We start from the raw sequence: 27,527 nt of genomic DNA on the forward strand, positions 1-27,527 counted from the left end.
TCGGACCGTCAGGTAAGCCGGCATTCTCCCCCAAACCCCGGCACCCCTCCCCTGCTCGCGTATCGTCCGCCATCAATTGGAAACGCCTCATTAATCTCGATTGCTGTCCGTGGACACTCTATCTTAATAGAGTCGTCCACAGGACATTACCATTCCAAGGTATTATCCATGAGGAATACAAAAACAATCCACCCAATCAAAACTCATTACATCAAAACTTTATTCAAGAAGAACCTTTGTACTGTATTGCAATGTTACCCAAAACAAATCGTTGTGAAACGTGTTCTTGAAGGAAGAACATTAGAAACTGACATTATTTGTTCCTAAAAGGTTTGGTAAATGAGGAGGAATAGAGGAAGAAATGACATGTGGTTCTTGAATTCAAAATTGAGAATGTTTTGCACAAATTCTCAATAATTGTTACACAATGCCACCATCTTCCTCCTCTTCCTCTTCAAAATTTAGCAAATGTCTTTCTTCTTCATCTGTCCCTTCTTCCTCACCCTCGCCTTTATCAGAATCTCCCAAAACTTCGAAGTCTCGCTGCTCCAACACATCCCGGTCATTTTCCTCCTCTTCTTTCTCCTCAATCTTGTCATCTTTTGCTTTCACGCTTCCTATCTTCGTGCCTTGTTGCTCTTGTTCATCTTTTGTTCGATCTTCTTCCAGTGATTTTTCTTTTTCATCCTCCTGACCATTGTTCTGCACATTTTTATTTAACATCTTTTTGACTTTAGGTAACCTTTTTGCCTTTGATACACCCTTCACCAATGTCTTTTCTTCTTCATCCTTCGCCAACGTCTCCTTTTCTTCTTCACCCTTCACCAACGTCTCCTTTTCTTCTTCACCCTTCACCAACGTCTCCTTTTCTTCTTCAGCCTTCGCCAACGTCTCCTTTTCTTCTTCAGCCTTCGCCAACGTCTCCTTTTGTTCTTCACCCTTCGCCAACGTCTCCTTTTGTTCTTCACCCTTCGCCAACGTCTCCTTTTGTTCTTCACGTCTCTCCAATGCCAGTATTTCTGCAGCAAAAGGATCTCCACCCTGATAACAAAAATCAAAATATGAATGTACACCACTGACCCCTAATCCTCCCATGACCCCCCCCCCCCCACCCCCACCCCACCAAATAAATCAGACATTTATAACTTGCAAAAAAAATCGAAGATTTTTCAAGTATATTTGTTGGTATTGTGCGTTATTCTGTTTGTCAATCGCCTACAGACCACAATTTTAAACTGATCTTGACGAAAGTTCACCAGATGGTAGAGTTGGTCATAAGGAGGAAGCCTATTGATTTTCAGGTCAAAGGCAATCTTGGTCAAATTTCGAAAAACAAATTATCCAATTGCCTTGACAATTCAACAGCATTTGCATTTCGAGTCAGTAAATTGGGAAACCAACTTTGAGGTCAACAGGTCAAAGGTCAACTCGAGGTCAACCTTCCAATATCAATTTTCATCTGATCGACTTGAAAATTAAACGGTAAATGCATAGTTCCTCACTGAATTGGGAAACCAACTATTTTTGATGTCAAAGGTCAACTCAAGGTTGAACTTCTAATATCAATTTTCATCTAAAAAAAAAAACATCAATTTTAATCCGATTGATCTGAGCTTCTATTAAGAGCGTCAATTTTAATCTAATGAAATGGACAATTTGATGCATCCATGGCAACCTTTTGGGGGGGACGGGTGGATTTTGCAAGTGTCGTGCTCTGCATGATGCTTTCTTGATTATTTATTTTTCTTTGAGTAATATCTTTCTTTCTTTTTTTTTTCTTTTTTGTTGTTGTATACTGAATCGAGGCTCGTGAAAGAGCTAACATTTACTTCACAAACAAATCAACCAGACAAACAAAATACCCAAAAAGAGGGAGCGGAAGACAAGATGGGGAGAGAAGGGGAAGCACACAAACACAACATCCGAGAGCAGGGAGATGTGTGGAAGAGAGAGGGCCCGGGGGGAGGAGGCATGGGAAGGGGGGGGGGGGGGGGTGGGGGGGAGGCATCGCATCTTTACTGATTCCACTCCTTCAATCAACCTCATTCATATAGATGGATCCAAACCTTTTTGAAGTCTTCATATTGCATGTTCCCTCCTTGTTTTCTGAGCACCTTCACCCCAATGTCCCTTATCTTGTCAAAATTCTTTTGTTGGACGTACTGCATAGAAAAGACATAAATTATTGTTTCCTCAAATTTTTCTTTTTACTTGATCAACTTTTCATATGGACCACAAATCTTCTCTCACATGCAATTATTTAATAAAATTAAAATTCTTAACAATGGAAGCAAAATAAAGTGTTGAAATAAAAGTAACCTTAATAGTTTGGGTTGCACGTGCACAATGGCACATGCTCCTTTTAAGAACATAAATGGTGCAAAAGAGCAATCCTGGAACAATAAAAAAGGGAAAACAGTGTATGAATAAATTGTGGTGGTGTCCTGAACAAGCGTGAAACTCACCCATGTTCGGTGATACATATATGGTGAGACAAGTGTAACAGGTAAACACGGGTCAAAGTTGCACAGGTGCAACATCACTGGGAACATTTGTGGGGGCCCTGGTACAACCACAGGGTGCAATGGAATGGGAATCCCACCCGAGGTGAGAGGCAATGGCAGATGACAATAAAAAAGAAATCACGGGGTGAGAAACAGCAGGAAATGCTGTAAAGTGAAGAATGGGACCAAGTTGTTGCGATTTGTGTCTCGGAATGCTGATTGCAGGAGAAGAGTTAAGAGGAGGATCATCTACCACAAGGGCCTTCTATATATTTTTATTGTTGTGGTTTTAGAACCCTCACTTTGTAAATAATTCTTGTAAATATTCCATCATTTAAAAGGTTAAAGGTTGCACCCTTAGTTAGTCCATATGCAACACGTAGGCCACCATAGGAACTTTAGTTATTTCCTTATTATGTGTCAGATAAGGCTGTGTTCCCAATAGTTGAATCTGCGTTGTATCAATTAAATAAGAATAGGCCCTTCCGTTCATTTTGCAGCTGCTCTCTCCAAGCTACGCCATAAAGCGCCCCTACAGTCGGGGCTTGTCTCTCCCCCAAATTGTCACATGGTTTGATTAGCAGCGTTCGCTGCATTGAGCCTTCATCGCCTTAGCGCTCGCTCCAAACGCCATTGAACATGCGGTCTCAGGCCGAGGAAAAAGTGGGCGGGACACGAGAACGAGGTGTGGCCACGTCAACTCACCATCAAGGGCGGAGCCGGTGAGCCCTCGCCAACCAACCAGGGCTGAGATGAGCTCACTGGCGGGCGTAGTTTGATGAAGCGCGCATTGATCTGTGAGCGCATTATATAAGCGCACACGCCAAGCCCTTTGGAGGACTGCGCCACGGACTGCGCGGAGAGAGCTCGATTACCACGGCCTTGGGGACTTGAGGAACTGCGTGAGGGAGCTCGTTTGATACAAACTGCCCTTTGATACGAACTGCCTTTGATAAGAACATTGATCGGGAGAGAGAGAGCGTTGGCACAAACTACGTATTACGTACGCCGCATCCCAGTTCCCCCAATATCTGTAAGGTCCGCTCGCGGTCAACAACGACGCGCTGCCGGCCCGCTTCCATTCACCACCACGGCACGAGTCGGGACCGGACGAGGAGCCTGGACATCTGCTTGGACCTTCCTCCCTACCAGCTACCATCCTGTGTGTGTGTCTGTTTGGCCTGGGGTCGTTAAGTTAAGACTGTATAGGTAAGCCTGCCCTGTGTCCTGCTTCTTCTTCTTCCTCCTGTATATTCCTTTCGTTTCCTCTTCTTTTGCTTGTAAATAATTAATAAACCCACTCTTTGTTCTTCCCTTACTCTGGTTTCCTCTTATTCGATCGCCTCCGTCCTTTCTTTCCATTGAGTACCTGTGGCACGATTTCGGAACAGCTCAGAATCGGGTTAGTCTTTGTTAACGGCCCGAGTCGCAGCTCGCTTCGCTCGGCGTATCCATTAACGCTGCGGCTCGGGTCGGAGTTATCTCCTCGCTTTACGGCCAGTGGTAGTACTCAGGTACTAAGACTAATTAGGCTTACAACCCTACTTACCACCGACCGGAAGTGACGTTATAACTTCCCAAGGACTCGGGACGGCCAGCTTAAAAGACAAGGGGATTAACCCCCCCTTGATAAGGGGAGAGCCGACCCCCGAATCCGCAACAATTGGTGTCTGGGAGTGGGATTGGACCCGGACCAAATTTTAATATATCTGAAAAATTTGGTCAAAATTTCGAGCGGCCAAAATTTAGTATTAAAAACCAAATTAAAATCGTACCATGGATGATCAAGGTGATCGGATGCCAGTGGGGGAAAATGAGGGGGTAGAAGAGGAGATAGAGCTAACCCAGAACCCCAGGGAAGAAGTGGGAGAGATGGAGGAGGAAAATGAAGAAGGTGTGGTAGCAGGGGTTGCAGGCGCACAAAATGGCGGTGCCTCGCACATGGCGACGAGGGCCGCGCCCGCTGCGCAAGCGGGAGGGATAGATATGCAGGCCCTCATGGTGCAGCTACAGGCAGTCATACAAATGGAAATGGGAAACCAAATTGCGGGGTTAAGTCGAGAGATGGGAGAAATGAGGGCCGATAATAAACAAATGGAAAATAGACTGGGGGAGAAATTGGGAGGTCAAATTGGGGGGTTGAGAAATGAATTGGGCGATCAAATTGGGGAGTTAGAAAGTAAGTTGGGGGGGATTAGAGCACAAATTAGGGGCCCAATTGGAGCACGTGAGAGGCGAAATGAACGAGGGTGAAAAGCAAGATGGACACCCGGGAAAATGAAATGAAAAGAATGAAGGACGGGTTAACGGGGTTTGAAAACGGAATGGGTGGCTGGCCACATAGAAAAATATGGGAGAGACATTGACCGCAGATCTGGGCGGAAAGGTTGTGGGGGTACGCGACGAGGTAACGCGGTTAGAGGAACGTGGGAAAAGCGAAGTTGAGAAAGGCGCAGGTAACTGGACGGCTATAGAAATCGCGACCCGGGGTATAGAGAAGCCGACGACCGCCGAATTAAAAGATTTTATTTTATTAGCGCCAGCGGTTGTCGAGCTGAATAACGAAAAAGAATTCATTCAAATGGAAAAATAAATTAAAATCGAAGCAATAGTGGAAATTGGGGTGGAAAAGACGACAGGTACTGCAGGAATTGAAGGAAGAAATGGAATGTGCGCAAAGTTTGGATTCGCATCGTGATGCCGTACTTTCTAATCCCAATAAAGATTTGCAGGTGGTGGAGCAAAGAGGAGGAAGCGCCAAGGTGAGAAGGGCTGCATATGGTGCTAAAAGATTTTGCGGAAAGGTGTTTGGCGCGAAAGGATTTTTCGCGCGCTTGGGATCCAGACGGCACCCGGGCGTTCGTGGAAGGTCCTTTGTGCGCTGCGTGAGTGGAAATGGCGCGTGTGAGGAAAAGGTGCGCGCCAGAGAGTGAGAAGTGCGACACAGAGAGTGAGATGGTTATGGATGAGGAGCGTGTGCGAGGATGCACACCTGAGGTGATTGTGGCGAGTGTGCGGGAGAGCACACTGGAGCGCGAGATTGGGTGTGCGATGAGGGATTGCACACCCGTGGGTAGGTGTGCGCTGAGTGGGTGTGTACCGAGAGAGTGCACACCCATGGTGAGTTACAGAGGATGTAACCAAGGAGTGTGCGCCAGGGTGTGCGCGAGAGGTGTGTAACAATGGAGTGTGTGAGGATGGGGTGTGCGAGAGAGAGTGCACGGAGAGAGAGTGCGAGGAATGCATGGAGTGCATGGAGACGCCTGGATGTGTGAGTACGGGAAGAATCGCGTGTGAATGTGAGTAGGCGAGGGGAGCATCGACGTTGACCGGGACAGCCTTCAGGCCGACGTATAGCCGACGCGAGCTCTCGGTCCGTGACGGGCTTTGTGTGCTGCGGGGACCGGCGGAGGTCGTAGCCGCGGCGGTTTCTCAAGAACCGCCGTGCGCGATCCGCGCCGGGCTCTGCCCTGCACGGTCGGTACCGCGCTTTGTTAGGCAAGGCGATCGGCCCGGTTCGAGGGGAAGGAGAAGGGTTCGGAGCGGCGCCCCCTTGTGGTGGCGGCGCTCCGGCCGGGCAAGCCTGGGCAATCGCGCCTGGGAGCGCAAGGCCCTGCGTAGGGATGGTGCTTGGAGCCTTGGTCCGACAAAACCTCCTCCCCAGAATTGAAAATGCCAGACGGACCCAACCTGCAGGAGACAAACCACCCAAATTAATTGCTCGGCTTTGCGAAGCCAAGCTTCGATGATGTAATGACGCACCGAGAGGCTCGAGCATAGTGGACAGTTGGTAGCAGTAGTAATGGCGATAGTGATGTCGAGGGATGGTAGCTCCACCATCCCTCACATCCATTTTTGGGCAGAGGAGCTATAGTTTATGGGGATTGGCAGTACCAAACTAGCCCGGGAGGGTTAGGATAAATGATAGGATCTAGAAAGATGACCATAGGTGACTTGAGAATTAAGTAGCGACATTGTACCTGTAGTGGGGCCGTAGAGTAGGGTAGTGGTTGATAATGATGTGGGATGTGCATAGTTTAATGGGATGACTGGGAAGCACGAGTCTTAGAAGGGCAATAGTTAGCCAGATGATGCTGTATGTGTGTGTATGAGCTTGAAGTTTTGGATGAAATGAGGCATTGCGTATGGAAGTTCCCGGTAGTGCTGGTGAAATGAGGAATTGAGGGGCAATGCTCGGGAAGGATGTGTGTGTGTGTAAAACTGTATGAGCAGAGTAGTGTGTACAAGTGTAAGGTGTTGAGTGTGTTTGACTTGCATGATGTGCAAGTGAAGTACAGGTGTGTGGAATGAATGGTGTGGAGTGAGTATTGTGGAATGAGTGGAGTGGAGTGTATGGTGCGAAGGAGTGGATGGGGGAAGGATGGACCCCTTCACGAGTACCCGGGGAGGGTAGTTTAAAAGTAGGTAGAGGGAGTAGGTAAATTGTGGTTGGAAATTGACATCTGTGGTGCTGTTTGTGGAAAAGAAGTGTTTTGTTGGGTGCATGAGTGTATGAAATGGCTGGGCATGTGGCCTGTTGGTAAGTATGGTTGGTTGGGCACTCTGCCACTGGTAGTCTGTCGGCCAGGTGAGGCCGCAGGTAGGCTCTGGGAGCCAGTTAGAGTTCAATGGGGCCCGAGGATCCAGAGAAGGACCCGGGTAGCCCGACGCCAGAGAGGGCGGTAGCGGGGTGAGAGAGCCAGAGGGCCTTCCCCAGGTTAGGGTGAGGAGCAGGTAAGCTCGGGTGGCGACGTTCAGTGGCGGAGGTGTGCAGGTGAGCGGACCTGCTGGGAGAGCCACACGACCCAGCCCTGAAATTGTGTGAGGGCACAGAATTGAAAACTCGGGGGAGTGAGACCCCAAATTGGAGAGCGCCACAGTATGTTCAATGGGAATTGGTTTTTAGAACCACATAGAGTAATGATGGCCAATGGATTGGCAGGGCAAGACCCCGGGTAGTGTAAAGTGTTAATGTCATTTAGAAGGATAGATAGGATGAAAGTCTCTTCGCACCATCCGCATCCACTCACCTAAGGTGATGAGACCACACCATATTTTGGCAGACATTTGGAATGTAAGACGCATCTCGACGTGGGGGGACATTGTTTGATATTCCATCTCTTCCTCCTTAGGAGGGATTGGGGATGAATTTGGTATGAGAGGGAATGGGAAAGACGAGACATAGCGACGAATCTAAGTGTGTAAATTGTGTAAATACGGGTAAGGGCAAAGGTAGGGTAGGTGACATGGGGGGTGACGGACGTTAGGGACGAGCTTTCTTGGCTCGCTCTCCCGCGCCCTTCATGTTGCATTGCTTTGTATTTATGTGTACCCTTGTGCCCCTGCCCGCTGATCTGCTTGTCCTTCCTTCCCCACTCACGAACCATTACTCTTTTGTGCCCGAGGGAAAGTGTGCAGGTGCTGCAGTTGTGCGCCCGCACCCTTGCTGCCGGCGTGCCTGCACTGGTACACCACCTATGGACCACACGTTCTGTGGCCTGGCATTTGGCTGGAGTGGACCATTGCTGCCAGTCGCATCTTGTTTGCGGACCACGGTCTTAAGTGGCACCTATGCCCGGTGGTGGACCACCTGAGTTGGCCCTGCTGGCCAGAAATAAAAAAGTGGACATGGTTGGTGCAATCCTTTTTTTTTATTAAATAGACAGCAAGCAAGAAGACAGCCAGAAGCATCGGCCCAGCAGACAAGCAAGGACAAGGCATCATTTATTATTTAAGAAATGTGTTTTGTGCATTTTCATGTTTTTGGTGCATTTTCATGCTTGGTGCTTTTCCTGCATTTTTGTTGTATTTTGGTGCTTGGATGGTGCTTTTGGTGCATTTTGTTTATTGGTGCATGTGGGTATGGTGTATCGGTGCAGTGCAGTGCAGTGATTTTTCCTCTTCTCAAAACATCTTTTTCTTGTTTCCCACAAAAGACAGGTCCTGGGTGACAGTTTGTAAATAACTAGTGTACTGTAAATAATGCTCCCCACCGGCTAAATGTGTAGTTTGAGAATAATTCCGCAATTCGGTTAGTCTGTGGGCATGAGTCAGTTAGATAGGATGCAATGCAGCAGGCGGGACATATTTAGTGTTAAAACTGTCACACTCAGGGTGAGGTTAAAAGTAGAGGGTAACCACACCTAAGTGTCACACTAAGTTAAAGTTGTTTCGGCCCGGGACGGGCCCTGGAGGAGAGGGGGGTACAGTGTTGCAGTTTTAGAACCCTCACTTTGTAAATAATTCTTGTAAATATTCCATCATTTAAAAGGTTAAAGGTTGCACCCTAAGTTAGTCCATATGCAACACGTAGGCCACCATAGGAACTTTTGTTATTTCCTTATTATGTGTCAGATAACGCTGTGTTCCCAATAGTTGAATCTGCGTTGTATAAATTAAATAAGAATAGGCCCTTCCGTTCATTTTGCAGCCGCTCTCTCCAAGCTACGCCATAATGCGCCCCTACAGTCGGGGCTTGTCTCTCCCCAAATTGTCACGTGGTTTGATTAGCAGCGTTCGCTGCATTGAGCCTTCATCGCCTTAGCGCTAGCTCCAAACGCCATTGAACATGCGGTCTCAGGCCGAGGAAAAAGGGGGCGGGACACAAGAACGAGGTGTGGCCATGTCAACTCACCACCAAGGGCGGAGCCGGTGAGCCCTCGCCAACCAACCAGGGCTGAGGTGAGCTCACTGGCGGGCGTGGTTTGATGAAGCGCGCATTGATCTGTGAGCGCATTATATAAGCGCACGCGCCAAGCCCTTTGGAGGACTGCGCCACGGACTGCTTATTGTATCGGACTGCGCGGAGAGAGCTCGATTACCACAGACTTGGGGACTTGAGGAACTGCGTGAGGGAGCTCGTTTGATACGAACTGCCCTTTGATACGAACTGCCTTTGATAACATTGATCGGGAGAGAGAGAGCGTTGGCACAAACTACGTATTATGTACGCCGCATCACAGTTCCCCCGATATCTGTAAGGTCCGCTCGCGGTCAACGACAACGACGCGCTGCCGGCCCGCTTCCATTCACAACCACGGCACGAGTCGGGACCAGACGAGGAGCCTGGACATCTGCTTGGACCTTCCTCCCCTACCAGCTACCATCCCATGTGAGTGTGTCTGTTTGTCCTGGGGTCATTAAGTTAAGACTGTATAGGTAAGCCTGCCCTGTGTCCTGCTTCTTCTTCTTCCTCCTGTATATTCCTTTCGTTTCCTCTTCTTTTGCTTGTAAATAATTAATAAACCCACTTTGTTCTTCCCTTACTCTGGTTTCCTCTTATTCGATCGCCTCCGTCCTTTCTTTCCATTGAGTACCTGTGGCACGATTTCGGAACCGCTCAGAATCGGGTTAGTCTTTGTTAACGGCCCGAGTCGCGGCTCGCTTTGCTCGGCGTATCCATTAACGCTGCGGCTCGGGTGGGAGTCATCTCCTCGCTTTACGGCCGGTGGTAGTACTTCGGTACTAAGACTAATTAGGCTTACAACCCTACTTACCACCGACTGGAAGTGATGTTATAACTTCCCAAGGACTCGGGACGGCCAGGCTCAAAGACAAGGGGATTAACCCCCCCCCCCCCTTGAAAAAGGGAGAGCCGACCCCTGAATCCGCAACAATATATATATATATAATCGGTCATTATGGGACTTCATACCATCAATGGGAGCCTGGTGTTGGCTTAGCGGTTCGGGTGCAGGCTTGGGATCCTAGGATCCTGGGTTTGAATCCCGGTCGATCGCTGAATTAACGCCAGAAGGGTTGATTCAGCCTGTCATCCTTCCAAGGTCGGCAAATTGAGTACCAGTTCATTGGTAATCCCCTGCGTTTCGCAAGAGGCGACTAACAGGTTTGGCCGGACCGACCCAAATGTTTGGCGGACCGACCCAAACTCCAATCTTCCATGCACTTGTGACTCTGAAAACCTTTCGGTTATATTTTACTCATTATGCGACTTCATCCACTTCGTGGGCAACTTAGTGGGGTTGACTCAGCCTGTCATCCTTCTGAGTTCACTGGTAATTCTCTGTGTGTCGCAAGGGGCGACTAACAGGGTTGGCGGCAGGAAGTGCATCCGGCCATAAAACATTGCTTCAAAGAGGGGCCATGGTGCCCAAAAAAAGGCCAACCCCTGCTCTGTGGGGAAAAATGGCCTCTAAAGGTGGTTCTATACACTTAGTGGGCAACCGCCAGTAAGGTGTCCCAAAGGCTCACTTTGGGAAGGCTCACTGCGTTTCCCTGATGAAGCCCCAACAAGGGCCAAACCAGGTCGGTAACTGAGTTTTGCATATACTTGTGACAGTATGAATTTAACATCCTTAATGACGTACTGCTAGATGCCCCCTCCGGAGCTTGGCAGGAAATGCGGACATGCGTGGCGATGTGACGTCATGATGTTCGCTCATTAGGTTTGAGCACCAAATTACAGATACTAACATATATATATATATACACAAAGAATTAAGTTAAGCACCCCTACACAACGAATTAAGGTAAGCACCCCCTAATATATATTCTTTGTGTATATGTATACATTGGCATATATTCTAAGGTATGTGAGATCAAATAATGATTGGTATGACATTAGCAATTATCCATTGATGAAATGCAGATGAGTGCACTCATCCGTGACGTAGGGTTGAGTCAGTGAACCGATCACGTGGGTCCTACACACGTTATTGACGCAAAGATCGCTAGAGGTCTTCTCAGAACAATGACTGTACGTTAGAAAACATAAACGTCATCCACACTGTCCGTGATGGACCTATAGCTCCATACTTAAATTGAGGTGAAAATATGCCTAAAATTCCCAAAAAATTTCACCTTAAATTATTCAGAATAAAATATTGAAAACGGCATGATTGTTATGTTTTTATGTGACCATAATATCACTTCTCCAGAAAATATAGCAATATCATGGGTATATTACACTGTTTTGACGACAACAAACTTGTAATGTGCGAGGTTGTAAAAAAACGGGGGGGGTGCTTAACTTAATTCTTTGTGTATATATATATACACACACGCGCACACTTTCTCTCTTTCCCCCCCCCCCCCCCCCATCCCCCTCGCTCATGTTGTTCCTCAAGCACAGGTACATCTTTTAAATTACAAATTCCAAGTGGTACAAATTCTTTTTTTTTGTGTGTGTGTGTGTGTGTGTGTGTGTGTGTGTGTGTGTGTGTGTGTGTGTGTGTGTGTGTGTGTGTGTGTGTGTGTGTGTGTGTGTGTGTGTAACAAGCTATGTGGCCGCAGCCTCACACAAAGGTGTTCAGGGGAGGGAGGTTGGGAGTGGAGGGTTGGGGATGTAATTGTGTACCATGTCGTGCCTCTGTGTGGTGACGGCAGAGGGTATTACAATTTCCTTTTTTACTTGGACAACGCTGTGGTTTCCTTTTTACTTTGACAAAAAGAATAATAATAAACATATTATATTATAACACTAACACTAACACACACACACTAACTAACACACACACACACACACACACACACACACACACACACACACACACACACACACACACACACACACCTGAAAAATTGAAGCATGTCGAACTGACTGCAAGTGCGCCTGGACCTCCCACTCAAGGGCAGGGATGAATGTACGACATGCAGGGCAGCGTACAACATCCATTTGCTGCATACAGTCAGGAATATCCGCTCCTGCAGACACAAGTGCATCGCTGCAGCTAAAAGCACTGATGTTGTTCAACAAATAGCCTGATAACCACCCAAAGGTTAAGACATGTTTTGAGATACCGTATACAGTAACACATCGCTTAGCGCTCAGGATACGTTCCTGGAAAAGAGAGCGCCAGGATATGTTCCTGGAAAAGAGAGCGCCAGGATATGTTCCTGGAAAATCCAAAATGTCCTAAAAGGGATCATTACACTATTGTTTATATGGAGATACGTTCCCGATAGCTATTTCTTACGCTTATATGAGGGGTTCATTGGGGTATCGGTAATAGTGCCAATAATAATACATATGGTAAACATATTATTTTATAAATAAAAAGAATATATTGCAATAACATCAGTACCAACAAAAACATAAAATATGTGCAAATGTCAATAAAAATGATAATTGCTGTCACCTCCACTCTGCTCCTACACCTCCTGCATGGCAGTGCCAGGAGGAGGTTCATCATGCTGCAAAACGAAGGTGGATTCAACAGCGCTGATTGGCTCCAAGCATTTGCATACAGTACAGGTAGTCCCCGGCTTCCAAACATCCATTATTATGAACATTATCTATATTATAAAACAGGAGTGTCCGTCTGTCTGTCTGTCTGTCTGTCCGTCCCCAAACGACTCCCTCAGTTTTGGGGCTGGCCCCGCCAAACCTCATGTGGAATGTTTTGGGGTCCCAGCGGATGTTGTAAGGTAGTCACACGTCAGACATGTAGGAGGTTTCAAAAATTCCTCAATAAAATTATGATTTTGAAATCGACTTGAAACTGAACTGCTCCAAATCCAGAAGTGAACGCATGACAATAATGAGCTGGTTTGATAATATCTCAACACAATCGTCAATTAACACAGTATTTTGTTATCGTATCAATTTATGATTGGAATAATGCTGTTTGGAATTAAGTGGATACAATTATGATTTTGAATTTCCAACCATACGGAACTGCTCCATATCCAGATGTAACGTCAGCACGGATTTAAATATTTGTTTATGTCACGAGTGTTGGTAAAACACCAGTGTTGGTGAAGGTTTTTTTTTTATATCAATGCTATTTAATTTATGATTGGAGTTATGCTGTTTGGAATGAAAATAGAGATCTTGAGTTCAAATGAATGAGGAAATGACATGAGGATTTCTACTTTCCAAACGTGAAATTCGCGGATCGCCTTATGCAAATTCACCATTCACTGGGTATAGAACCATTCAAACAGGTACGTTTTTCGTGTAAGTCCTTCACGAACTTGCTATCCATGTCTGACGTGCAACTACAGGTGACACAAGAATGTAGAATTTATTGGTTCATGGTTTGCCATTCACCGTTTTTTACCCGTCTTTCACAAACTTGCCATCCATGTCTAACGTGCGAATACAGGTGGCACAAGAATGCGGAATTTATTGGTTCATGGTTTCCCATTCGACGTTTTTTTAACCTAAGTCCCTTACACTAGCACAGATGGCAAGTGACCCGCATTTCACGGGCCTGGTCCGTTTCGTCTCTGAAAACCCGCAAACCTGTTTTAGTATCGTCAAAATCCATATTGGAGAGAAAGTCCAATCAATTTTAACAACAGAATGTTTCACTTCCATTCTACTCGCAAGGATTGTCATAGACCGATACACCTGTTGCCGATAAGCAAGGTATGACAAGTCAATTGGCTGTGTGACGTCATGCGCTTTCCCTCACCAAAGGCCATGTCACCACACTCCAGGATTCCGAACGCAGTATCACCTCACCATTTGATCCCGTTGAATAAATAAATAAATAAACCAGCTTTTGATTCCCACCCACCCATTTTTCGTCACCTCCAACTTTCCACCTGTGCACTACTCCCGTTCCATTTACTCTAATCTATTAATTTTGAATATCGAATCTAATCTGAGTAAAAAGTACGTTTAATAACGTTTTAGGTAAAAAAAAAATAGGGTTTAATTTGTGTTTGGAAACCAATTAATCACTTATTACATTATTTAAAGAGGATTTCTTGTTCCGGCTGCGAACATCCAGCTTCCAAAAACATCGTCAAGAACACATTGTGTTCGGAAACCGGGGACTGTACTGACTTCCTGTGTCCTGGGTGCGTTTCCTCAAGGAGCGCTGCATGTTATGGATTTAAATTTTGGTTTTAGGAAAACATTTCTCCAGGACAAAGAGCTCCATAAAAATTAGCAATTTTTGGGAGTGTTAAGCGACGTTTTACTGTACTTGAGACACAACATAAACAAGGCAGATGGGCCTTCAATCCTATCAATGTACAGACTTGGCATTTAATATGGAATTTTTTTCTTCTTCTTGACTTGGGTTTACTTTCTGAACTCAGTATATCAATCTGGTGAGTTTATTTTACCCTTCGGTGATGTCTTTGTTGAAAGAACCATGTCACTGATTGTCTTTCGCAGCAAGAAGTCAATAACAGGATTATATCACAGGTGGCGTGACAAAATGTAAGGACAGGTACATTTGACGATTGGCTTCACAATTGGGTATATAAGGGTTGTTGCGTTCTGTATTAGTGGAAAACAACTGCTGCACGTCTACAAAAGTTATTGCCGCTTCCTCTGGGGATGGTCCGTCAACTCGACAATGCTGTTTGTCATGGAGTGGTGGCTTTACGAAATTCTGGCATGAAACAGCGTGCTATTGCTCCGCAGTATGGCATCACTCAAGGTCAGGTGTCAAAGATCCTGAAACGAAATGCTCAGAGGGGTGTCCCTACTCCAATACCGAGGCCAGGACGTCCACGCAGAACCACAAGGAGAGATGATCGCCAGCTGCACCGGTTAATCCGCAATGGCCGTACCAAGTCAGCTTATCGGCTTAGGGCTGAGTGGCAGCAACTGACAAATGTGCCTGTATCCAGAAGGCTAGTCAACCAACGACTGGTTCAAGCAGGCTATCGTGCCAGGCGTCCCCTGAGAAAGCCACGCCTGACCAGACAACACAACCAGCGCCGATTGCAGTGGGCCAGAGAGCACCGTCAATGGCAGCCAGGACACTGGAATCACGTGACCTTCAGTGACGAGTCTATATTTCTGGTCTATCGTCAAGATGGCCGCGTCCGAGTGCGCAGACAAGTGCATGAAGCCCACAGCGAAGATTGTATAGTGCCAAGAGTCCAGGCTGGAGGTGGTGGGGTGACAGTTTGGACTGCTTTTCATGCAGGGGGCAAAACTGACCTGGTTGTTCTGAATGGAAACCTGAACCAGTTCAAGTGCAGGGTCATTCTGGAAGAAACATTGCTTCCATTTGCTCGTGCAGCCTTTCGAGGAAACTTTGGCTTCCAAGATGACAATGCACGGCCTCATCGTGCTCGCATGATCCAACACTTTCTTGCTGACCGTGGTGTAGAGCATATGGAGTGGCCTGCCATGTCCCCAGATATGAATCCGATAGAGAACTTGTGGGCAGAATTAACGCGTCAAATCGACAACTTGGACCAGCAGCCTGCCTCTGTGCGTGAATTGCAGCAGACTATTGTCACTGCATGGCAAGCGATTCCTGTCCAAACCTTGGCAAATCTCGTGAACAGCATGCCTCGACGTGTACGTGCTCTCCTGAATGCTCGTGGGGGTTACACGAAGTACTGAACTGTAATTTTACTGTCCGTAATCCCAGTCATAATTTAGCTTTTGTTTTTGTTGAAATTTTTTTGACTAATGTGCAAAATAAAGAGATACTTCTGGAAAACGTACAGAAGTTTAACACAATACTGTCCGTGATTTGAGTTCGATATCAGTTTACATCACTTTCGAGGATCAATTTATTTGCTTCGAAATGTCAAATGTGGTTTTTGTTTCTTTTAAAGGTCACATTAACAAAATCTAGAATAATTTCAACATAATTCCAATGAACTTTTGGTTCTAAGTCATGTTGAAAAGTAAGTTCACCCCCACAAAAAAAATATTCCATATTAAATGCCAAGTCTGTATATTTATAAATGATTGTTCAGAATATAATTTAAATAACAAGCAATTTCAATGTTTATAATGGAAAATAAAAACCACCTGCCCCCCACCTGTCAAAGTAAGATTCGTCTTGTCGGAACCTCCATGTTCTTTCTCCCAGGAACGTTTGCGGATCTCAATTTTCTTATTTAACATCCGCATCCTCTCCTATTGCAAAACATCATCAGGTCACCATGAAAAAATAATTAGTATATTCCAATTACATTAAAACGGTTTATCAAACTGACTTCCACACCTTTTTCCCTGTCACTGTATACCCTGTTTACCCTGTGTACCCTGTTTTCCCTGTGTACCCTGTCACTGACTTGCCGTACTACACACAGTAAATGCAAATACAGCAGGTTTACCTTTTACCTTCATCCGATCGTTGATGAATCTAAGAAGTAAAATTTTACAGGAGTTATTCATCTCTCTATCTACGTTCCTCTGCATCTCCCTCCATCTATCCCCTTTCCCAGTCCTTAAATCGATCCACCTCCATCCACCTATCCATCCACTCATCCCTCAATCTATATCTCACCTTTTCCCATCCACTCACTACTCTCCTATCCACTCACGACTCTTCCTCTCCCATCCACACACTCCCCCCCCCCCCCCCCTTTCCCATCCACTCTCCCATCCACTCACTCCTCTCCTCTCCCTCTCCCATCGACTCCACTCTTCTCCCTTTTCCTTCCATTCACTCCTCTCCCTCAGACTATCCCTCCTCCTCTTCATCTATTTTACAAATACAGTATTGTAGTTCCCATCCCATGAGGCTTGAACAAACCGGGAGTCAAATCCAAAAGATCGTTACCCGTTTTGTGCGTCCCCCTATACTGATTGCATATACAAAGTTTAATTGATGTGTTAAAAAAAAAAACTGTCCATAATTGCATTTCTTGCATAATTAATTGTCCAAAGGGCGGGGCCAAAATGATACTGCTCTTTATTTCTTTTTATTTTTTTGTATACAAGATCGAGGCTCGTGAAAGAGCTAACATTAATCACACAAAGTCAAACCGACACATAAAACACAAAATAAGGGGAGTAGACAAGATGGGGAGAGAGGGGGAAGGACACAAACGTCATTTGAGAGCAGGGACATCGGGAGATCTGTGGGAGGGAGAGGGCTTGGGGGAGGAGGCGTAGGAAGGGGGACGGGGGTGGGAAAAGTATAAAACACATGCAGTGGCGGATTCAGGGGGGGGGGGAGGTAGGAGAGGTACAAAACATATGGACACTGCAAGGGCTTCCAGGAAGGAAGTCGGAATTTCAAAAAAGTGGATCTGGGGTGAATTAGCGGGGGTAGAAAAGATCAAGGTTTTGGATGGGGGAAGATAGCAGATGGTGGTGAACAGCTGTTTTAAAGACCTGGAGGGAGGAGTGGGATTGAAGGGAGTGGGGGAGTTTGTTCCAGAGGTGGGAGAAAAGAGGAATGAAAGAGTAAAGGTGAGCAGAGTCTTGATTTTGGCAGTTTAACCACAAGAGGTTTGCTGGCAGATCTTGTGCGATCTTTGCACCTCTGCTCTGGAATGACTTGCCTTCCTCTGTTCGACATGTTGACTCTCTTCCTGCCTTTAAAACCTCACTCAAAACCTATCTGTTTCACAAGTCTTTCAAAGTCTAAGTCCTGTTTTCCCTTTGGTTTGAGGTGTGACAGAGATCGAGAGTATGTCTGTGTATGTGTGCGGGGGAGGGAGGAGGGGGAGAGTACACATCTGTAGGTTTTGAATGGGGAGGGAGAGGAATAGGACAAGAGTGAAGGTGTGTCTGTGTGTGTGCATGTGTGTGTATGTTTGTATATGTGTGTGCGATGTGTGTGCATTCGCATGATGATGTAAAGCGCCACGAGGGTCGTTAACTCTGCTTGATGGGGCTATATAAGACTCCTTTATTGTTATTATTTTTACTTAAACAGTACAAAGTTTGGAATGTTGGTCCATGATTATAAACGATAAAATCTGCACCTCAAAATAAAGGGCCAATCTTGAACTACATCATAATTATTGACTAAGTTTAGCAATCCGAAGATAGCCACACTGCCCTCACCTCCGTATATCAGATTTATTTTTTACCACATGTAAAATTTGCAGGTGCAAAGAATTACTTGAGCGTTTAGACTTACATTCAGGAAGCGAGAAAGCATCTTGTCTTTCGGAAAGTGCTTGTCAACAAGTAGCAATGAGCTTTTGTGCTGGTCACTTTCCATATGGGCATCCATGTCCTTTGTCTCCAGTGTGTTGAAATTGCACAAAGCGCAATACATGACGAACCTGTGTCTAGAGGTGAGAGTCAAAACGAACAAGAATGCAAACCCTCAGAGGACAGTTCCCAACCACACATTAAAAATGGGATGTTTAGATATTACATTTAAATAAATAAACAAGAAGACGGATGTTTAGTTAGACTCTGCTCACGGATGACGGATGTTAGACTCTGCTCACTTAAAAATGGGATGTTTAGATATTACATTTAAATAAATAAACAAGAAGACGTCATGCGTAGCACGATACTTGCAAAATCAACCCCCCCCCCCCCTCCAACAGCCTATATTGACCTTTTGGCCTGTGTTTACCTAAAATATAATACGTGGTTGAATTCAGTGACCAGATATGCAAGTCCTCTTCAAATTTCAAGTCAATTGGATGAAAATTGAGGATTTTAGAAATTTGGCCTATGTTGACCTTTTGGCCGATGTTGACCTCAAGTATACTTGGTGGTTGAATTCAGTGACCAGATATGCAAGTCCTCTTCAAATTTCAAGTCAATCAGATGAAAATTGAGGATTTTAGAAATTTGGCCAATGTTGACCTTTTGGCCTATGTTGACCTTTTCACCGATGTTCACCTAAAATATAATTTGTGGTTGAATTCAGTGACCAGATATGCAAGTCCTCTTCAAATTTCAAGTCAATTGGATGAAAATTGAGGATTTTAGAAATTTGGCCTATGACCATTTGGCCTAAGTTGACCTCAAGAATACTTGGTGGTTGAATTCAGTGACCAGATATGCAAGTCCTCTTCAAATTTCAAGTCAATCGGATGAAAATTGAGGATTTTAGAAATTTAGCAAAGTTGGTGACCTTTGGCCTATGTTGACCTTTTGACCTATTGACCCAAAAACAATAGGCTTCTTGCTTTTGACCAACTCTACCATTTGGTGATGTTTCGTGAAGATCGGTTGAAAATTGTGACCTGTAGACCGGTGACAAACAAACAAACAGACAGAGAGACAAACAGACAGACAGAACCACACACACAACCGACCAAGATACTTGAAAAATGTTCGATTTTGCAAGTAATAAAGGTTTAAATAAGATAAATCGATACAAGTTGATAAATCAAGGTGGTATGTCGATAGCAGTGATGATTAAAGTGTATCCTAACATATTTTTAAAAATAGCTCCGAGTGGGCTGACGGTCATCTTTTTGAGGTTGCAGTTCAGACCATCTTGAGGTTTGCTTGTTAAAGTGGCCATTCTCAGAGAGCCTCCTCAGCGTCGTCGAGTCTGGCATTTCACTCAGGCCAACTGGCACGGTCTTCAAGCAGCCATCAATCATCTGGACTGGTCTCCCATCTGTACTGCCCCTGACATCAACTCTTCCTGGGAATTCTTCCAAAGTAAACTGCTCTCTCTCATGCACAGATTTATCCCATCTCGTCTTCAGTTGTCTTACCCTTCCTCCCGTCCATGGTACACTGAATCTTGTGGTGAGGCAGATGCCCTGAAACAACTTGACTTTGCCTCCTGGAAGGCAAGTCCAACTGAAGGCAATCTCAGTTCCTTCCACCAAGCTCAGAACAAGTGTGTCTACCCTCAGGAGAGCCAGGAAGCAATATCTCTCCACTCTGAAGACTGAACTCTCTTATCTGTCTCCTTCCTCCAAATCCTGGTGGCGTCTGGTCAAATCTGTTTCTGGTGTTTGTTCCCCCTCCATCCCCTCCCTTACCTCAAACGGCTACACAGCTGACTCCGCACGTGACAAAGCTGAATGCCTCAACTCCGTGTTTGCCTCAAAATATTGTGTCCCAAACCCATCTCTCTCTGTACCCACCTTACCCAGCCGAAACCAGCTGCTCCTGGACGCTGTCCTTCTCTCCTGACAAGGTGGAGAAGTTTCTGTCAAACCTCCACTCTGATTCTGCAACTGGTCCAGATGGCATCAGCCCACGGTTCCTAAAATCCTGCTCTGCCGCTCTATCTCACCCTCTCTCTGTTCTCTTCACCCTCTCTTTTGCTCAAGGTCATCTGCCATCTGCTTGGAAATCAGCCAACATTACAGCTTTACACAAGAAAGGTGCAAAAACAGATCCTTGCAACTACAGACCAAGCAGCCTGCTCCCAATAAACATCAAGGTCATGGAATCCATCATCGCTTCTGACATCAAATCCTTCCTCTTCTCCAATGGCTTGATCTCTGATCATCAATTTGGATTCAGACCAGGCCATTCTACTCTGGACATGCTGCTTCTGCTGTCTCAACAATGGATGGAGGTCCTCCATGCCAAACAGGAAATTAGAGCTGTCTCCCTCGACATATCGAGGTGTCGATACAACACATATTTGGTCATGTGTTGAGGAAGGATGAAAGTGACTGGTTGAGAAGAGTGATGGAAATGAATGTAGAAGGAAGTAGAGGATGGGGAAGACCGAGAAAGACTTGGCTAAAGATGGTGGAAGAAGAAATGCGGGCAAGGGGGTTAACAAGGAGAGATGCAGAAAATAGGGCAAAATGGAGAAGATTGTCATGGGGACCGCAAGGCTAACCCCCGCTCTAGTAGGGAAAATGGCCTTTAAAATGCATGTTGTTGTTGTTGTTGTTGTTGTTGTCCCTCGACATATCACATGCCTTCGATACGGTCTGGCACCCCGCCCTGCTCACCAAACTCTCCTCGTATGGTATCCATGGAAACCTCCACACATGGCTTGCAGACTTCCTTTCTGGTCGCAGTCAACGTGTGGCCCTGAATGGAATTCTCTCATCTCCCCTTCTGTTCTGGCTGGAGTTCCCAAAGGTAGTGTTCTGGACCCTGTGCTATTTCTGGTCTTTATCAATGATCTCTCCGACTCTCTGGAAAATCCTCCCTATCTCTTTGCTCATGACTCTACTCTCTGCCGCTCCATATATCAACCCTCAGATCGACAGGCAGCAGCCTCTTCACTCTCTGCAGACCTGGACAATATCTCAAACTGGTCAAGCAAGTGGAACCTGTCTTTCAATCCTGACAAATCTCACACTCTCACTTTGTCTCTCCGAAAAGACCGTCTGGACAACCCTCACTATCTGCCATGATCTTACCTGGGAAAACCACATTTCCAAGCTGGCCTCCCAAGCGAGCCGCCGACTGGGCATCCTCGGTCATGCAAAGTCCTTTCTGGACACTTCTCAGCTCCTCACCACATACAAAGCTTTCATCAGCAGCTCAATGGATTACGTCTCTCCCCTCTGGGCTGGTGCTCCTGCCTCACACCTAGCTCGGCTTCACGCGGTTGAAACCAAAGCATTCAGAATCGTTGGAATCTCCCATGATGAAGCTAACTCCGAGGACCTTTCACTCACTCACCGTAGGCAGGTTGGTGGTCTTTCTGTCTTCCACCGACTCCTCTCCGGCCTACCTCCCCCTGCTCTGTCTGTGCTCTGCCCCCAAGTATTCCTGCAGGATGCACAAGATTTGCCAGCAAGCCTCTTCTGGTGAAATTGCCAAAATCAAGACTCTTTGCTCACCTTCACTCTTTCATTCCTCTTTTCTCCTGCCTCTGGAACAATCTCGCACACTCTCTTCAATCCCTCTCTTACCTCCAGGTCATTAAAACAGCTGTTCACCACCATCTCTTATCTTCCCCCATCCAAAACCTTGATCTTTTCTGCCCCTGTTAAAACCCCCCTAATCCACCTCTTTCAATCCCCAACTTCTTTCCTGAAATTCCTCGTCGTGTTTTGCTTTATACCGTGTACACCAGGAGCACCCCCTGATCAGAAATCGAAACATCAAAGACCGAGCGATCCTGTGGACCATTGAGTAGAAGGGCTGTATTGAGTTTCAGAGTAATCGGTTGGTAAATAAGGGATAAGTAGGGATCCGAAGTTTGGGGGTTAACCCCAAAATAAATAATTCAAGTTGGTTGCAGTCATAGTAAAGTGTATCTATCTATAATTCCAGTAATCTCTGTGTGTATGTGTGTGTGTGTCTGTGTGTGTGTGTGTTTGTCTGTGACCGCTGTTTCTCGACAACCACGGGTCCGATATACTTGAAACTTGCCAGGTATATTGCTGGGGACCCGAGGATGTGCCTTTTCAAGGTTTGAAATTAATCGGACAAGTGGTTCCCAAGGTATGGTCACCGTACTCGCAAGCCGTTCGCTTTGGCTTTGCGAATGGACCAAACCATTTCATGTAAATAGAGGGGGGGGGGTTCTACCGTACTCGCAAGCCGTTCGCTTTGGCTTTGCGAATGGACCAAACCATTTCATGTAAATAGAGGGGGGGGGGGGTTCTGTGGTCGTTACTGCCACGTGGTTTCAAAGTTTTTTTTTGTTGTTGTTGTTTGCACGCATGTTTTTTTGCACCCACGTACGGGCACGCCCTAGTATAAATAAATAATTCAAGTTGGTTGCAGTCATGGTAAAGTGTATATAAATAAATAATTCAAGTTGGTTGCAGTCATAGTAAAGTGTATATAAATAAATAATTCAAGTTGGTTGCAGTCATAGTAAAGTGTATATAAATAAATAATTCAAGTTGGTTGCAGTCATGGTAAAATGCATATAAATAAATAATTCAAGCTGGTAGCAGTCATGGTAAAGTGTATATAAATAAATAATTCAAGTTGGTTGCAGTCATGGTAAAGTGTATATAAATAAATAATTCAAGTTGGTAGCACTCATGGTAAAGTGCATATAAATAAATAATTCAAGCTGGTAGCAGTCATGGTAAAGTGTAAATAAATAAATCATTCAAGTTGGTAGCGGTGCTGGTAAAGTGTATAAAAATCAATGAATTAATTCAAAGATGTGCATAGGAAGTGATGGTAAAGCGTATGTAAATAAATAATGATCGTCGAAAACATACACATGATACAAACAATGCTATACTATCCAAAATTCCAAATTGGCCCTGATCCCAAAATCATTTGCCATGCCTCATGCTCAGATATAATTTCATATATGTGCCGAATATGAAGAAAATGTGTTCTCGAGTAGAGGCTCCAGACAAACGGGAGGCCCTGCAGACCCACCGACGGACAGAATGACTCATGGGACCCAAAATATAAGCTCTCGGCTGAACTGAACGAACATAAGGCTGACACCTGGTTGTGGGCTAAAAAAAACACATGTATCATGGAAAGAATGCATCAACATAGTCTCATAACTTGATTGTATATTCCATGGAGATAAGAGAAAATCCTGCATTTCCAAAGGCATCCCAAATGCACTTCTGGGAAGAGGCATTAATCAACCCACATTATTTTGAAGGATTGCAATATGATAAGGCCCCAAGCCAGCGATGGGAGCAGGATGTTTCGAGCATGACAATGTCTTTGGGGCATCAAAAGGATGGCTGACTTGGAACTACCTATTTTCCTGCTTCCATTCATTTTCCAGAATATAGTTTTCCTTTCAATCCAACAGTCATATGGTACCTAGAATTGGATTTTAGGCCGGATCGATCAGCTTCACCAAATTGGCGTACGTGGCTGAGCATTGGGATTCTCCGAGGTGCCCACCTTTACCAACCCATGCTTCATAAATCAGAGAGAAGGTCAGGAAGAGGAGGACAAGCTTGAGTAAATGTTTGACATGGCATAGTCCAGTTATGAATGGTCACCATTTGGGATGATGGAAAAGAAACAGATCAAGTCCGGTGGTTTTACGGAATGACAGCCACTCCGCCATGTACTGATATATTTGAACCAACAGCAAGCCAGCTGGAATTGCGGCATTTAAAGTCTCCACATATTGGAATTGTCGGTATTTATTGTCGGTCGGTCGGTTTATTGTCGGTCCACATATTATTGTCGGTGAACAGGAGATGAGAGTTTCAACGTTTGCAGAAAGAGCATCATACATGGAGCCGGTTTTTAGCGATGGGAGACCACACAAAGGAAATTTCCTGTCAGAAAATGGAAATGTGAGCCAAAAAGGGAGAGGACGAGTGTATTCAGTGTTAACGTTCTGCCAGAACTACATATGTGTCAAATGATACGTAAACTAATTGGCAAACACAGAAAAAAAAACTTACTTGTCCAAAAAAAAATGACCTCCAGAAATGTCAAACTGGGATTCCGATTCCTTGTGGAGGGGTGAACGAGCTGTAACAAAACGCAGCAACATGAAACTCAATACCAGGTGATCATTTCATCAGCAATGTACATCCAGTTGTTCCTGAATTAACGATTCATATGCTCTTTAAACGGCACGTAACATGTCTGAACATGTCGATAAATTAAACTTATGGATGCAAGTGTATGTGCAAGTGGGAAATTATAAGAGGAAGAAGACCACTCCTTTTGCATCTTCAGATATATATATATAGGGCTGCCGAAGCGGTTTCCTCGGCTCTTGGGCTCAATCTTGGACGGGTCGCCACCTTAACCGTTAAGCAAACACAAGGCTTAGAAAAGTTATACGAACCGAGCTTGTATCAGGCAATTGATTGATCGATTTACCTTTTTGTTGTAAGTGCATTAAAATGCTTCTTTTTTCTCATTTTGAAATTCTAAGAACGGCGAAACAAAATATTTTTGGGAACAGAAAAACAAAATATTTTGGGAACAGAAAAAGATAAAATATTTTGGGAACAGATAAACAAAGAAGGCGGCAGGGATTTTCGAAGCTCCACACGGTCTCCGCGTTTTTCGAAGTTAAGTCTGTTCACAATTGTATTTTGTCGAAACTGTATTTATCTTTCGGTGTGTGAAGTTATTGTGTGCAACTTTGGTTGTTTCTCGGTGTTTATCTTTCATAAATTGATCGTCTGTTTGCCGTGTCGCGAGCAAGGCCTTTGAGGCCTTGTACAGTGTGCACTGTACAACCTTGAGGCTTTGTTTTTCTCAGCGGTCCGTCTTTTGTGATCCAATAACTTTCGTTCTCTGTATTCCCAGTCTTTTCACCCATAGCCTACTTCCTTGTGTAAATCTCAACTCAAAAAAAAAAAATATATATATATATATATATATATACATTTCCTTCTCTGTTCTCATTCGTTTATTCATTCTTATTCGTTCGTTCGTTCTTCGACCACGTGTTTCTCTCCCATTTCCCCAGATAGTTTTCACTCATTAACCTTCAATGTTTACACTTTCCCCTCAAGTTATGTATTCTGTCATATTTTATAACACCTTTTTCTTCTTCTTCTTTAAAAGGCTGCTTTCGACTTGCTCACCAAATCAATTCATCCCAAAAAAAATATCCATCTCCTATAGTGCCTTTTTTCTACATTCCCTAAACTCTCCTGCACTCCATCCTCCATCCAGCGTCCTTAAACGTATTTATAACTCGAAGGTCACAAGAAACTCATTTTGCAATAAATGTTCGTTTCCCATAAATCGTACACTTTCAAAAATCCAATCTCACCCCTCCCCTCCAAATCTTCCCCATAACCCCTCCCCTCCAAATCTTCCCCATCACCCTTCCCCTCCAAATCTTCCCCATCACCCATCCCTTTCAAATCTCCCCCCTTGCCCCCTCCCTCCTAAACTACCCCCTCACCCCTCCCCGCCAAGACGCCCCCTCGCCCCTCCCCTCCTAGACTCCTGCCTCACCCCTCCCCTCCAAATCTCCCCCATATCCCATCCCTTTCAAATCCCTCCCCTTGTCCCTTCCCTCCCAAACTCCCCCCTCACCCCTCCCCTTCAAATCTCCCCACCCTCATTGCTTCTCAATTTCCCCCCTCTCACTCCCCCTCCTCAAAGCGTCCTCCCCGCTTCTTCCCCCTTCAAACTCTCACCTCCATCTCCCCCAACCTTCTGCCTCGCTCTTCCCCCTCCTCAAATAACACCTCATTGTGGCTCACCCAATCACCATCAAACCTTCTGTCCGCCCCATCCTTCCCTTTCTCCAAGCTATTCTGAAATCTCTGACACACCTTCAACAGCTCTCCCTACCTCTTCCACCTCTTCCACATCTTACCCTACCCCTCCTCCCCCCTGTTCTGTATCTGATGCTCCCCCTTCCTCTTCATTAACGGTATGGACCTCAAACATCCGGGGCCTTCGTTCAAACTTAACTGATCTCTCCATACAGGTTGCTTCTGTCAAACCAGACGTGATCTGCCTAACAGAAACTTTCCTCCTTTATGATGTCTCCGATTCCATAGTATATCTCCCGGGCTACTCCCTCCTCCGGTATGATAGACCTGAGCCTCGTCCTGGAGGCGGGGTTGCTATCTTTATCAAAAACTCTCTTCCTCACTCGCCCTGCACTGCACTCTCTCCACCTCACCCCCAGGAATACCTCTGGCTACGGCTTCCCCTTCGCTCCCACCTCTTGTTCATATGTGTGTTGTACCGTCCACCAAACAGTGATGACTCCATCTACATCTCGCTGTCTGATGATATGGACCAACTTCTATCTACTCATCCCAACTCTCTCTTCCTCATATGTGGTGATTTCAACTGTCATCATGCCAGTTGGCTGGGTGTGGGTACCTCGCTCACCAGCCATGGCTCCTCAGCAAAGGACTTCTGCGACTCACTGGGACTGACACAATCTGTCAATTTCCCGACCCGGATCTCAGTCAACGGAACATCTTCTCTTCTGGACTTGGTTATGACTAACTTCCCTGAAAATGTCTGCTGCTCTTCTTCTGCTCCGATCGGATCATCTGATCATGTCCTTGTTAAAGTGGACATCTCTCTGACCATCCTCAGGGAGCCTGCTCAGCGTCGACGAGTCTGGCATTTCACTCAGGCCAACTGGCACGGTCTTCAAGCAGCCATCAATCATCTGGACTGGTCTCCCATCTCTACCACCTCTGACATCAACTCATCCTGGGAATTCTTCCAAAGTAAATTGCTCTCTCTCATGCACAGATTTATCCCATCTCGTCTTCAGTTGTCATACCCTTCCTCCCGTCCATGGTACACGGAATCTTGTGGTGAGGCTGTTGCCCAGAAACAACTTGCCTTCGTCTCCTGGAAAGCAAATCCAACGGAAGGAAATCTCATTTCCTTTCACAAAGCCCGAAACAAGTGTGTGTCCACCCTCAGGAGAGCCAGGAAACAATATCTCTCCGTTCTCAAGACCGAACTCTCTTATCTGTCTCCCTCTTGCAAATCCTGGTGGCGTCTGGTCAAATCCGTTTCTGGTGTCTGTTCCCCCTCCATCCCCTCCCTTACCTCAAACGGCTACACAGCTGACTCCGCACGTGAAAAAGCTGAATGCC

At 45.6% G+C, this 27,527-nt stretch overlaps 1 protein-coding gene across 3 annotated transcripts in view; it reads right to left on the minus strand.

The window, feature by feature from the left end:
* Positions 1-202: 202 nt before the first annotated feature.
* The window catches only part of LOC137438588 (uncharacterized), a 51,906-nt gene continuing 24,581 nt past the window's right edge, over positions 203-27,527 (minus strand). For all 3 annotated transcript variants that reach the window (XM_068133746.2, XM_068133749.2, XM_068133747.2), the window contains exons 5-10: positions 24,384-24,453; positions 18,269-18,422; positions 16,212-16,308; positions 12,037-12,167; positions 2,067-2,162; positions 203-1,041 (exon numbers count right to left, since the gene is read on the minus strand). In XM_068133746.2, coding sequence (XP_067989847.2) covers positions 421-1,041; positions 2,067-2,162; positions 12,037-12,167; positions 16,212-16,308; positions 18,269-18,422; positions 24,384-24,453 — 1,169 coding nt within the window. In that variant the 3' untranslated portion in view covers positions 203-420. The remainder of the gene's footprint in view (positions 1,042-2,066; positions 2,163-12,036; positions 12,168-16,211; positions 16,309-18,268; positions 18,423-24,383; positions 24,454-27,527) is intronic.

The sequence above is a fragment of the Myxine glutinosa genome, chromosome 13 (assembly GCF_964187855.1).
Source record: "Myxine glutinosa chromosome 13, kmMyxGlut1.1, whole genome shotgun sequence".
Lineage (NCBI taxonomy): Eukaryota > Metazoa > Chordata > Myxini > Myxiniformes > Myxinidae > Myxine > Myxine glutinosa.